Genomic DNA, 13,693 nt, shown 5'->3' with positions numbered 1-13,693 from the left:
TACTCAACACAACAGGAAATTTAAATTGACTTTAAATTTAAATTGTCATGTGTATCAAAATATATTCCAAAATCTCCTGAAGTGTTTCTATTAAGACAAAAATCAATGAAATTACTATTGTAATTTGTTGAAACAGCAAAAAATCATCCAGTGATATTGTCTTCATAATACAAGTCCCACTCAAGCTATGACCATTCGAAGTTATGACAGTTCTGAACCAGTCCTCAACGTTTCATAAGACTTTCTAATAAGCAGTTTGGGGTAATGAAACCACATAATTTTTTCCCAATATGTTTCTTGTTTAAGTTTTTTGATGGGAGAACTGCTTTACAAAATATGAAAAAAAAATGAGGATTGTAAAATATACTGTGGCTTGCATACTGGTCTGAGAAAGGCACATTTGTTAAATTTGCATTTAAATATGAATTAAATTTCTCTTCCATCCCCTGATATGCTTCAGTACAGCATAAAGAAGCAAATAGGCTCCTACTGCACATACCTTTGCATGATCCTGTCACTTTCAACACAGAATGTGTGCTACTTCCAAAAGGCACAATTGTGAAATAATCCACACTTTTCACACCCACAGTGTTTGGGCTAAACCTAACAGGGATGACTGATGTGCCACCAGCTTTAACAATGGCTTGGGTAATGTCGCAGGAAAAGACACGATCACGAAGCATTGACTCCTTTGTTCTGTCAATCCTGAATGGAGCATCAACCTGTCAAGAGACAGACAGTTAGCTCTCCCTCACTGAGCAAAGATCATTGTTTTACATTGGGCAGCAAAGGCCAAGAAAGCCTGAAACAGATTTTCTCACAATCTTGTCTTTTCTAACTTGAAAGAGTAGTCTAGCTGGAAAAGTGAGTGAAAGAACATTGGCAGCTAATGTGGTTAGACATTAAGAACCAGTGACATACTGCTTCTTTTCCATATCAGTTTTATTATTTCCTCTCCAAGGATCGAGATCCTTAACAGGCCAAGCCAGTCTTTCAAGTCTATCAACTCATTCTTACAATCAAGGATCACTGAGTTGAAAAGGAATTAGCAAAATTGCAGGCCTGTAAGTGAAACAAAGCTGCCTTCTGAAATTTGGCCACACATACTTTTACCCTCTTCCTATCACATTTCTGAGCAGATCAGTTAACTAAAGCAATGCCTGGCCAGCTTCTTACACCCAATAAAATTGTAAAAATGGTCCATTATGTTCATGTGAGTTGTTTAAATAGCAACAGGGACAACCCTAAAAAAATGATAGTTGGAGAAAGCCTTTCATCCAGATTTCTCCCTTTACTTCAGGCCCATTTTCTGAAGCATCCAGAACCCCTTCCAGATTATATTACCAATATTCAACACTATATTTGGGTTTTGCTTCTCCTAAAATTGTAAGTAAATGAATGTTAAGCTTCCACTTTATTACACTGATTTTTTAAAATTATTTTTTAAAAACTGATCGCACAAAAACTCCCAAAGAAGTCAAACATGTGACCCTGTTCCTCACAAATGTTGCCATAGCATCACTGGCATACTTCAATTGGTGCTTGAAGACACCTTCTGCCCGCCCCCCTGCCCCCCCCCCCCGCCCAAAAGGTATGACCTGTACAGATAAAATCATCCACTTTGAAAGTAGACGGAAAGACAACATGTCTCTGTGAGAAGAACAGGCCACATTGGATAGAACAATCCCTTCCTCACATTCAAGAAACACCTTTCCATACCACAGATACGTTCAGTATCTCCATTTCTTTCTCCACAGTGCTGTCAACAGCAACAGAGCCAAAGGAAAGCACATCCCGGAACTTTATTCGCTTGATATCTTCATAGGTGTCTTCTTGCACGTTGACCAGCAGGTGGGGATATTTACCTAGAAAAAAAATTACTGTATTTAATGATGGAGATGGCTGTGTTCTGAATTTATGTTGATTTTGACATTTGGGTCACTGCACCAATGGTGTGGCACTATTCATGGTTTGACCTGAAACGTGTTACAAGAAAAATATTCTGGGAACATTAATTTCCCTTCTAAATTTTCCTAACATGAGTTTTATGGTGAGGAGTCAAAAGCCTTCCAAATTATGGGCAATTGACTACAAAACATGGACATGTGTGACATCAAACTTCCTATTACGGTAAAAGATGAAAAATAAGAAGAAGAAAGCTATCATTTTCTTGCAAGAAAGTAACCAGACATGGGAAAGACTTGTGAGTTTTCAGCTACAACATTTATACATGATGATCAGGAAAATAATATTTATTAGCAATTTTGGAAGTGCCCTGAGTAAAAGTTCAGAAGCCATACAATGATATTGCAAGGGAAACAAAGAAATGAATTAGATTTTTTTAAAACAGCGATAAGCTACACTGCGTAATAAGACAGGACTACATATCTTCCCAAACTCCTTGGTTTTTAACATTGCAAATGAATGTATAGGCAACCATACATGTAACCCCTAATGCATTGTTTGTCCTAGGGAGGTGAAGATGCAATAGGATATATACACACACCAGACGCATAGAGACTTAGAATGGAAGATATAATTTCTTTTTTTCCCCTACAATGATGTAGGGAGAAATTGCTATCTACCAAAGGAGAAATGAGGTGGGGATGATGGACAAACTAAGCTATTCAGCATATCTGGCTGAAGGTTAGTCAGCTGGAAGTCATAAAGATGAATGGAGCTCCCAGGAGGCTGACATTTTGCTGAAGATACATATCAAATGTTGTGTTTGATACTTTTAGAATGTACTGTAAATGTTCTTACCAACAGCTTTCAGTTTAAGAGTCTTCTGCTCCTGATTGTCTCCAAAGGTGCATGTTGCTAAAACATCATACACTAAAGCCATCTCAGGTCGGAAAGTCACCTTCATTATGCATTCTTCACCGGGATCCAACATGCCACGAGCAGGAATAAAAGAAAAAGGTTCAGGCACCTCCCAGCTGAAGCATATCAGTAGATCCCTACAAAAAAACAGTCCATAAACCAAAAGTTCTTTATCAAAATTAAACAGTGTTTCTCAAAATATTGTATTATGTACCTATGTATTTATTTTATAGTAGCTGCATGCTACCTACCAGTACTTTGCAAGACTCTGGACAGGTCATATTGGTAAAATCTCATCAAAAAAACCCCTCCCATTAAAATAACTAAATTAAATATAATTAGCTATACATCACTACTTACTAATAGTCGAAGTATAAACACCAAAAACTGTTCAACTGTCAGCATTTCTATCAAACCCTAAGAAAAGAGAATTATCTTTCGGGAAAGAAGAAAGGTTCCATTCTAATTTCAGGAAGAAGATTCCAAAGGGTCAGAACACCCATGGAGAAAACTTGATCCCATGTTGATATTTGGGAAGAAGGAACAACTGGCAAACCTTCTCGAGTCTAGCAAACTGGAGAGAAAGATTCTACTTGTAAAATACAATTTCATAAAAGTTATGGATCTGAACCATAAAAGGCTTCATAGAGCACAACTAGTGTTATGAAATATACAGTACTCCCAATCTAATGCAGCTCCCACGAAGAGGTTACGATTTTGTTAGATTGGGTCTGTCCTATCGGGAGTCAGGCCATTTCATAAGGACCAATAACCCAACCATGAGAGAAAGGGATGAGTTACATTCACTTAAGAGCATCCTGTTCCAAATATGGCTGCTTCTGTTGCTCTAGCTCAGAGATCTCCAAACTTGGCAACTTTAAGACTTGTGGACTTCAACTCCCAGCTGGCTGGAGAATTCTGGGAGTTGAAGTCCACAAGTCTTAAAGTTGCCAAGTTTGGGGACCCCTGCTCTAGCTGTAGGCAGGTGAAGATTCTTCTGATCACAGCTTCCATCTGCTATTCTAGCAGGAAGTATGAATCAAGGCAAACTCCTAGATCTTGGCCCAACATTTAGAGACTGGATAGAAGTTGTCTAAAATCTCTGGATTGAAACAGTACCTTTGCAAAAGGGGATGCACCATTGTTTCCTTCCCAAAGATAAGTGTGATCCTCCCCTCAGAAAAGCAGTAAGTATTTCTCAAAGCTATGGACCTACCCCCTCTGTGCCATTTCAATTGATCCAAGAAAGGCAGGGATCTACTACACTTCCTCAGACATCACGTTTCAAGGAATACAAGGTGCCACTACAGTCATCTCAATGCAACCTGTCAACAACTAATCCATCTCAAAAAGAATAAAATCAGAGTAACAGCAAGGGAGATCTTCTCATCCGTCATTCTCCAAGTAGCTTCAGGTAATCATTATATTGGAGATCTAACATTGGGTTCTTAACCACTTTTGGTTGTGTTTGTTCATGTTTGCTTTTCATTTTCCCTTTTGACACTAAGTATTTCTTTGTTGTTTCATTCCCTTGGATTCCTCTGAGAACCACCGCATATAGGAAGAGGCTAATCAGGAGCAATTTCATCCAATGCCTTGGCCAACTTCATATCCCAGAGCTCAGTGAGTGGAAACTTGAAACTGCCTACATGATCATCGGTACAGTTCCAAATGCACTCTGGAAAACCCTAGCATTAATAAGACACCTGAAGAGGAACTGCCTAATTGTATCCGCCCTGCATTCTGAAAGCTTCAGGGTGACAAAAATGTTGTAAGTCTGTGGTGAGTCCCTGAGACAATCCAAAGTTGCCATTATGGCCAGGAAATCCTACCTTTCCTGACGTAGCCCCAGTGCATGGAGATTGAAATTCTCCAGACCAAAGGCTTGGACAATCAAGTTGAATTCAGAGACCAGCCTGAGTTTAGAATTAGATGTTGTTCAGCAGGAAATTAAACACTATAATAGCACCCCTAGAAATTTCCTAATATCCAACTTAACACATAGGATCACTTGCAGTTATCTAAAGTAGAAGGCATCAGGATGTTGCCACACATCTTCCATGTCTTAAAGTCACACTTGCTGCAGTTACTGAAACCCAGAGCATGGCTTTTCATATAAGGACTCACTTCACATCCTTACCCAGCCATGTGTCACAGTGATATATTGCAGGCCATATAATATTGGCTAACTCAAATCTTCCTTTGTCTCCTAACATGGCTCCATATTGAAAAATCCAAATCAACAATTTTTAACAAGAATATGGCTGCTACTGGACCCTTCCATAGGAATTGTTGTGGGGGGGGAATATAGCAGATGGCAGTAGCTCAATGTTTTTTCTGAGACAATGCTCACCTACTCCAAGGGAGAGACAAAGATAAACTGGGCTGATACAGAACCCTGTGGATAAAGGCTATATGGCTTGTTGAGAAGGAATCCCATCAATTTTCCTTCCAGTAAATGACAGTCATTTTCTAATCCAATGGCAGTTCTATGTCATGCTCTCAAAACTGTCTTGAGAATTAAATATGTCTTCCACCTTTATAAGTCTGGGAACTGAAGTATTACGGACTTTATTTAGTCAAGCAAAGAGTTTAATTTGCCTGTTGTTTCCTATTATGGATTCTGATAGCTCTCAAAACTGCTGGTTTTGATAACACATTCTCAATTCCCTTAAGCGACCTTTCCCAGTTTGGTGCCTCCTCCTCCTATCCACCACAAGTCAGGTGAGAACTTTACTTTAAAACATCTGAAGGGTACCATGCTGGGGAAGACCATTTTACACCATCCAGAGCAGAAACGAGGAGCATTTCTGTATCTCATAGGATCTGATTGCAACCCAAAAGTAAGCAACTTTGAAGGGTATAAAAAAAAGCGCACCTACCCATTATTGTATAAAGGAAAGCAGGACTCCACAAAATGATAGACAGCACATGCAGGAAGCTGGATGGTATCTGGCAAAAGGAGATCAAGGCGTGGTAGTTTAGCTACCAGTGCAACAGAAAATTCTCCTTCTGGCTTTTCAAAGAGGATGCTATCTTCATATTCCCTCTGAATAAGAAAAACAGAAGATAATCACTTCAAATATGTGTCCTATTTCAAATGTAGTTAGGATGGACATCTCCTTGTGATGCCTAAGTGACAAGGGGACAGACAGATGATTGTACCTAAGGAATGCCTGTGTCAATTATTTCTTCATGTTTCTTTAGGTAAGGTTTAAAATGCTTATAGAGCAAGATTGCTGTGTAGAAATATTAAAACTAAAAGCATGACAAAGCATAAAATGAACCAAACAAACAAATAAGAAGCAGATTTAGTATTAAAATATCTTCTGTTTAAATACCTCTTTTGATGATTAGCCAAAAATGGGAAGAGAACATTTTGGAAGATTCATATGGAATCAATATGACAAGATAGCAATATCTTTAATACTGTTTACTCATATCTTTGAACAAATACACCAGCTGCCTGTGCAAAACCAAAATGAGGTTTACTTCTTTCTGGCTTAGTATAATGTGTAAACAGAATTGGTGAATTAGACGTAGCTTGCTTTAGAGCAGTAAACTCCAAAATATTTTTTTTTTCTGCAGTTCTGGCTCAGTATAGTATGGCAACAAGGGCACAAGATTTGACTTTGATTTCCTGGCTTATTCCTGGACTGATTTTTTGTTTGTTTTGTTTTCGATGCAGGCATTTATGTGTAGCTGTATTATTAAGCATTGTATTATCCCAATCCTCACGAAGATTATTTGTTTCAGTGTCCCAAATCTCTTTGTCTGCCAAGTTGGGCAAAGAGGTAAGAGGAATTGCTGCTGTTATTTTAAATACTTATGACTCTGAAATAAGTATAAATGTGACTTACCTTTTCCAAAGGACGGAAGATAATTGGCAAAGTTAAGGACATTCCAGCTGTCAGAATAATTGGCTGTGGGAAAATGGTGATGAAGAAACGTGTAGTGGGAGGTCTGCAACAAAAGGAGCACAAAAAGGCATAAATGAGGTGATGCTGAAGAGATTCTGTGTAAACAAAGCAAAGAATTACATAATAAGTAACATTATATGGAGCATACAAAGACAACCATGCAAAACTTTAAGAAATTGAAATATTTCAAAGTCAGAGACAGAAGGATAACAATAGTATTTACAAAACTGTTAAAATGGTAACTAGGGTTAACTCTGGGCTCAAAAATATAGAAAAAAACAATCAAAAGATAGTAGCAAATGAAGAAAGAGCAATCCTGCATGGCAGCTTTAAGCTGTCCTGGGCCCAACTGAAAATGACGCCAGCTTAAGAATTCCATCCTGGATTTCAGTCTGATCCTCCATTATAGAAACAATGCTATCCATGTATTCCAGGCAACGGTGTGTCCTCACTGGTGGGTTGCCCTGCCTATGCACCCTTCCCACTAGGACTAGGAAAGCTAATGCTAGCTGCTTTCCTCTGCGTGGGTGGGTTTGGAGAATATGTGTTTTCCCATCACTGGCCTCATAGCCCCATTAGCTTTGAACCACTCTCCTGCCCTGTCAGCAATTTACCCCAGAGGCTCTTCTGCATGGATGCTTTAAGCTGCTTGTCTCTTGGGCAAAAACCAGCTAAAAATGAAGCTGGCTTAAGAACATGCTCTCCTGCTTCAGCTTTGACAATAATGCCAACCAGAGGTTTTGCCTGATGGCAGTCATCACAGCCGTTAATTCCATGCATGTACCTCACATTTTATGAACCCCCTTTCACTGATTCCTCTTCATACTTAACAGCTTTTTTGGCATGTCTGCCAGTGATCCATGAAGGTGGAAGTCCAGTCCTTCTTCCTGTCACCTGAGCTACAAGAGGGATTTTCAGAACACTTATCAATTTCATTTGTTTTTTTAAGCTTTTCATCATTCAACTGGTGAAGTTGTTAAGGGGAAAAAAAAAGGTCAAGTGTTCCACCATTGTACCATGAAAGCCTGGAGGACAATGACCAGAGGGGAGGGTTATCATCTTCACTGTGCAAGCTGCCAGTAGGAGCGGAGGCATTCTTCTAAATTGAAATGAAACACAATAGGCAGACCGAATAGCCCTACTTGGAGAAAACCCTGATATGGAGCAAAAAACAAAGCATGGATAGAGATTGCTGTTGCAGTAGGATGGGTTAGGTTAAGTGTGAGATCATGAATTCCTGACCTCAAGAATCAGTTAATGGACTATCCTCATGCTGTGACATGCAAGACAGGCAGATAAGTTCCAACTTGTTAGGTTTGTTTTAGAAAGGATAAGATAATAATTCTAGACTTCCAGATTTAATACTCAAGAAAACCCCCATTGATATCTCAAGGAATTACTTCCAAGGAATTCCACATAAGATCCGGCTGGACAAAACTTAAACAATAAGATCTGGACTAAGCAATGTGAAAAATTTTCTGGATTTACACATTGAGCTATCATACCTCCATTGTTTAATCCTGATTGGTTGAAAAATCAACAATTGCCTGGATATATGCCTTGTACAAAACCAGAGAATATAGTCTATACACCATAATGTGTAGAAAGGAAGCAAAGCCAAAACCAAGCAAGTCATAATGTGGCTCTGCATAAAACAGAAAGTTAAGTTTATGACATTTAAAATAGCTGCTAAGATTCAAGAGAACAATATCCAATTTCAAGAGTGTTTTTCTTCAATATAATTTGGGTTATGTGAGGAACAGCCAAAAAAATAACAAATGGTAAAAAGTAGGAAAAGCTACAGAATAGCAAATGAAAGCTCCGTTTACTATTGCATGATGTACAAACCTGAACTTCAGCTTCTGGGGTTTCAGACACACATTTCTTAATATTAGATGTTTAGTGAATTCCCTTCCTAGAGACCATCTTTGCCAGTTGAGGCTCTCAGCTACTTCAATACCCCAGAAAATATTCTTCTTAGGTTTTCTCACAGAGGAATCGATAGATGTCTGGGAAACCCCCGTCAGCTTCTGAAGAAGTGGAAAAAACAAGTTATGGCTTAGCTAGCTTATTGTGTCATCTGAAGGCTGATAACCAATTTTATCCAGCCAATTAATACAAGGAACTATACCCTCCCACTAATGTTTCCAGCAGTTAACCTGGGATACTTTAGACCAGGGGTGTCAAACTCAATGGCCACAGGTCAAATCCAGCCCGCAGGGTGCTTAGATCTGGCCTGCAGGGCCGCCCTGGAAACAGCAAAGGATTGGCTCATGGACCTTCTGCCAGCAAAAATGGGGCTCGGGAGGGTTACACACAGCCCGCCCAGGCTCCATTTTTGGCTTCGACGATCTCCTGCAGCTCTCTGCCAGTGAAAACTGAGCCCAGGGGCCTGTTTTAACTGGCAGAGCACTTTGGCCACTACAGGTGCCTCAACACAAGTGATGTCAAGGTGGCCACGCCCCTCTGGCCACGATCCCCCCAGCCCCCCCCCAAGTTCAAACACAACCCTGATGCGGACCTCAGAGAAATCAAGCATGACACTCCTGGTTTAAACAATATAAGTGAAAATGGATTTCAACATAATGGCAATTACAAATCTCATACTAACTAAATTAGAAAACCTACGATACACACCTGCTTGGTACCACTGCGATAGTCTTTGAATGGAATCTTTCTTGGGTGTACATGATCCATGCAGATGAGTGAGCATTTCTGCATCTGAGAAAATGAAAAGCAAAACCAAATTATACAACATTATAGAGCATTAAACATGCTAATGATAAGAGGCCATCTACTATATTTACCTAAAGAAGGCCAAATCCTCAACAGACTCATTTATTTTTCCAGATTTTGTTCTACTGTACTTTATTAATTTATTTGATTCTTTTTGTTAGTTTTTATTGTTTTTTTAAAAAAATATGGTTTTACATTCTGTAAGCCACCTCAAGTCACCATGGGCAAATAGGCGGCAATATAGATTCAATAAATAATTAATAATAATAATGATTAAGGTGATTTTACAATTGCAGAGGGGTATCTTAGATTGGCTTAGAATTTAGAAATGGAGGCAGACTGGTTTCTTCTATCTAAACTTCCTTGTAAATGGGTTGTCTTGTCTTAAATTCAGGGCTACTTTCTATAGAAGGTAACAATATGATCTTACTGAAATTATAGTCCTGACTGCTTCTTTCCAGAAAATATTTTTAAAACTACAGAAATGTTTTTAACACCAAACAGCCATTATTTACTCAGAAGTAAAACCTAAGAAGTTCAAAACTTTCTATTCACACGTTTCTGAATTCCAGTTATCATAGTCTCAAATAAGCTCCAAAAACAGGAGTTTTTGATCATTTTATAGTATAATCTCTCAATTAAAAAAATACAAGTGAAAAGGGCATATGCTGACTCCATAAACCACTTAGAGAGGGCTGTAAAGCACTGTGAAGCAGTACAGACATCTAAAGGATATTGTTATTTGATCAAATCCTAACACAGCTCCAATCTTATCTTGTTTACTTGAAGGTAACTCCTATTAAGCTCAGTCAATGTAACGATCCAGTTCTTATACACAAAATGTTCAAGGCCAACTATCATTCCTTTCCAAATCCTTTCCAACTTTATGAACCACCTCATCCCCACCCCGACTTTATACAAATCAAAGAAGGAAACTACCAGGAGAGGTTTCTCTGAAGTTCACCATGACCTTGCCTCTGCTTGAGAGATCCAGAATAATTGTACAGGGTAAAATACTTTCATAAGGATTGTCAGCTATTATTAAGCACAGCAGAAAGCAAAAGATTATTAGTGAGTTAAGGGATATGCAGTATACCATTAAGGCAAAAAGACCATCTTGCACTGGCCATTTGATAACACCCTTATACAAATTGTAACACTTGGAACATGAAGGTCAGGAAGAGATGAATAAACAGTGCCTGGGCAAGAACTGCTCTGGGAAGGCAGGCTACATCTAGCCAGGGATTTGGAGAAGTTTTTGCTGCCATCTAGTGTTTCTCCAGATGTTTGCAACCAGACATAGTAATTCTAGCTAAAGGAATTCCGAAGCCCCATTCCTCCGTTTCTATCTATTGGCTGGTGGTAGCTCGTTTGCCTTATATATAGACACCTGCATGCATGCCTTACATGATGGGTACAGTATATGCATGCACATATATAGGCATACATGTTGTGTTAAGGAGAAATAATAGGAGACCCAACATCGCATCTACCCCACTCCCGTAAACCTTTAGTGGGCGCTGATCCTGGGTGCTGGAAGACCCTACCAGGAACACCACCTTCGCCCAGCTCAGGAAAAGAATGCTTCGGAACAGAAACACAAGATCAAAGAAGCTGAAAAACGCGAGACGCCGGCGTTGCTACGGAAACAATACGCGGAAGTAGCTGCCAGTTTCCCGGGCAACCAAGAACGGTAGCTGAAGAGGAACACTCTTCCTCTCCGTCTCCCTGCTTTAACGCGAAAGAGCAGAGAGAGCAAGTAGCCTTTGGGGGAGAAAGAGAGGCGATCAGACTGCTCGGATAAGGCAGTCTCTGGAATGGGGCGGGCCCCTAAACCTAAAAGTAAAAGAGATGCTTCCCTATGGTCTCTGAGCGGGCGTTGTGAACTACGCTTTCACCCGAGGCGGAAGCTGGCTGGTTTTCTCCCGATTCTTAACTCGGTGGGGCAGAAGAGCCGACTGGAAGTCTGGCCACTTTTCTGAATTGCAACCTTTTCTTTCTTTCTGGAGGGAAAGGAGAAAAATCTGAGCAAATAAGCGGATTTATTGTATGTGATCTCCTTTTCCAAACAACTTCTATTTGCTCTACTTAATTTGTTCTATTAGTCTGACGTTGCTGCCTTAGATGATTTCTTACTGAGTTGCAGCTCTTCCTTCTGCTCTCCCTCCGCACTTAAAAAAAAATCGTATCTTAATCTCGACATGTCTGTTTAGGAACACTTTTTTTTCTTCCTCCTTTCTTCCTTCTTTTTGTTTATTTAAGATTTAAATTCAAATTTAAATTCATTCTGCACGTCTCTAGTAAAACCTGTTTGAGTGTGATTTTGGGCATTTCCTCAGTTCTAAATATTTTCTGTTATGGTAAACGATAAAACGTAAAGTTGGAAAAGCTACTCGTAGGATGCCCTGGGGAAAAAGGAGAATAGATTTATAAAAATATTCAGCATATTAGGGGGCGTGCATAAGCGCACCAATGTGCATACCGTCCCTGTCCTATTGTTTCTTTTATTTTTCTTACATGTATCCATGTATTCATAACTATGTTTATACTTATACCTATTATCTTGTAAGCAATTGACAAATAAAATAAAATAAAAAAATATAAATCCTCCCCCACATATGTTCTTATAGAATCATTATGCAATATGGTCAGATATTTGCAAATTTATTTATTTGTTGAATTTATATTGCCGCCTATTCACCCATGGAGACTCGAGGAAGCTTACAGAATGTAAAACCATATTTAAAACAAAAATAAAAACTAACAAAAAGAATCAAATAAATTAATAAAGTACAATTGAACAAAATCTAGTATATAACAAATACAAATATAAAGTAGAATAAAATTATTAGTAATGCTAATTAATAGTTATATTAACAATGAGTAAATCATCTATATCAGTTATTCTACTAATTATTAGTAGAGTCACTTCATTTTTAGCCTCAAGGAGAGGTATTGGTTTATTCTGTACAGCCCAACATATTTCTCAAGCCTCAGATAGTCTTAGAGTCAGACAAACCAGTCTTGGAATAGTTTTGTATTGACTAAATCATGAAGTGTTTTCTTCTGCTCAAGTTTCATATCCTAGAAAGAAATGTCTGGATCCTAGAAACACCCTTGCAAGTGCCCTTGGGTTTGAGGTAGACTGCAAAAGATGTTTCTTTAATATGGTATATCTGTTTACTTTCTGAGTCACGCTGCTGTATGACATTAAATCAACCCCGTTCCCTCTCTCTCTAGTACCATTGCTCCCCTCAAATTGGACAGGAGCCCAGATATAGCAGAAACACTCATAAATTAGAGCCATTAAATAACATGCTTTCTGCAGCATCAGGGACCCGCAAACAGACTGAGCGTGAGCTGAATGCCACTATCTATCACTTTAATGGGTGTACTCTGGAAATTAAACCTGTCACAGCCCATCAAAGGGAATGTTTCAGCCAGTGACATTCTGATATGTTCATTTCTTGCACGTCTTTCTTTGTTTCTTGCCACCTTCCCTGTGTGCTTCCACTTAACCCATGACCTTTGATACTTTGGAGCTCTGAAGTCAGGCCATAAGGTTGGTTCTAAGGATGTGAGTGGCCCTCAGTCTTCCATCAGAGCCCAACAAAGCTGTTCTTAAAAGGCCTGTCATTTGCTTTCAGAAGGGGATAAGCAGGACTTTAGGAAAAGATAATAAGCAATCCTTGTCCTGCTTTAGGAAAAAAATGAAAAATCCAAAGAGATAATACTTTGATTAGGCAACTATTTTTATGGGTTCTTTTCTTAGAACATTTTATCATGTTTATAAACCAGGAAAAAGGCAGGAGGAAAAACTTGATTATTTTTTCAATCTACTTATATAATCTTGATGGAGTGAGAGCTTTCAGGCACATTCAAATTGAGTGTTGGAAAATTCAAGATGGTGTTGGAAAGCCTGATAGGTGAGGGAAACAGGTGGTGGGTTTTTTTGGTCCCATTTTTAGAAACTTTTAAAATTGGTTGCAGCATATAGCCAATGTTAGTTGATCTCAAAAGAATGCCAAGGAGGGTGAGACTTGTTTGGCCCTGGGATGAGAAGTCACCAAAAAATCCCAAGGCTCTAAGGTAGAAGAAGTCAAATCATTGTGGACAAAGACAAACTTTTATCTCCCAGCCCCAAATATACAGGGACTTGAGCTAGTCTTGGACAAGTCCTTATCTTTACATCCAAAGTGTTTCCATCTCAAGTA

General features: G+C 39.0%; 1 protein-coding gene and 1 long non-coding RNA gene across 6 annotated transcripts in view; one reads left to right on the top strand and one right to left on the bottom strand.

Annotated features, from left to right (window-relative positions):
* Positions 1-5,712, top strand: part of LOC113441130 (uncharacterized) — a 40,542-nt gene extending 34,830 nt beyond the window's left edge. For 2 of the 4 annotated variants that reach the window (XR_015740833.1, XR_003374800.2), the window contains exons 3-5: positions 1,301-1,386; positions 1,758-1,851; positions 4,385-5,712. This is a non-coding gene — a long non-coding RNA (uncharacterized LOC113441130). Of the gene's footprint in view, positions 1-1,300; positions 1,387-1,757; positions 1,852-3,849; positions 4,238-4,384 lie in introns of all 4 variants that reach the window. The other 2 variants (XR_015740832.1, XR_015740831.1) reach the window with 2 other exon arrangements.
* Positions 1-11,225, bottom strand: part of CFAP65 (cilia and flagella associated protein 65) — a 40,157-nt gene extending 28,932 nt beyond the window's left edge. The window contains exons 1-8 of one of the 2 annotated variants that reach the window (XM_026707952.2): positions 10,988-11,225; positions 9,381-9,464; positions 8,592-8,773; positions 6,684-6,786; positions 5,706-5,872; positions 2,764-2,960; positions 1,720-1,865; positions 500-722 (exon numbers count right to left, since the gene is read on the bottom strand). In XM_026707952.2, coding sequence (XP_026563737.2) covers positions 500-722; positions 1,720-1,865; positions 2,764-2,960; positions 5,706-5,872; positions 6,684-6,786; positions 8,592-8,773; positions 9,381-9,464 — 1,102 coding nt within the window. In that variant the 5' untranslated portion in view covers positions 10,988-11,225. The remainder of the gene's footprint in view (positions 1-499; positions 723-1,719; positions 1,866-2,763; positions 2,961-5,705; positions 5,873-6,683; positions 6,787-8,591; positions 8,774-9,380; positions 9,465-10,987) is intronic. The other variant, XM_087920576.1, reaches the window with a different exon arrangement.
* Between the last annotated feature and the right edge of the window lie 2,468 nt (positions 11,226-13,693).

The sequence above is a fragment of the Pseudonaja textilis genome, chromosome 1, assembly GCF_049901715.1.
Source record: "Pseudonaja textilis isolate UNSWEBS1 chromosome 1, rPseTex1.2, whole genome shotgun sequence".
Taxonomy (NCBI): Eukaryota; Metazoa; Chordata; class Lepidosauria; order Squamata; family Elapidae; genus Pseudonaja; species Pseudonaja textilis.
The sequence above is the reverse complement of the archived record's forward strand: the minus strand, read 5'-3'. Positions and strand labels throughout refer to the sequence as shown.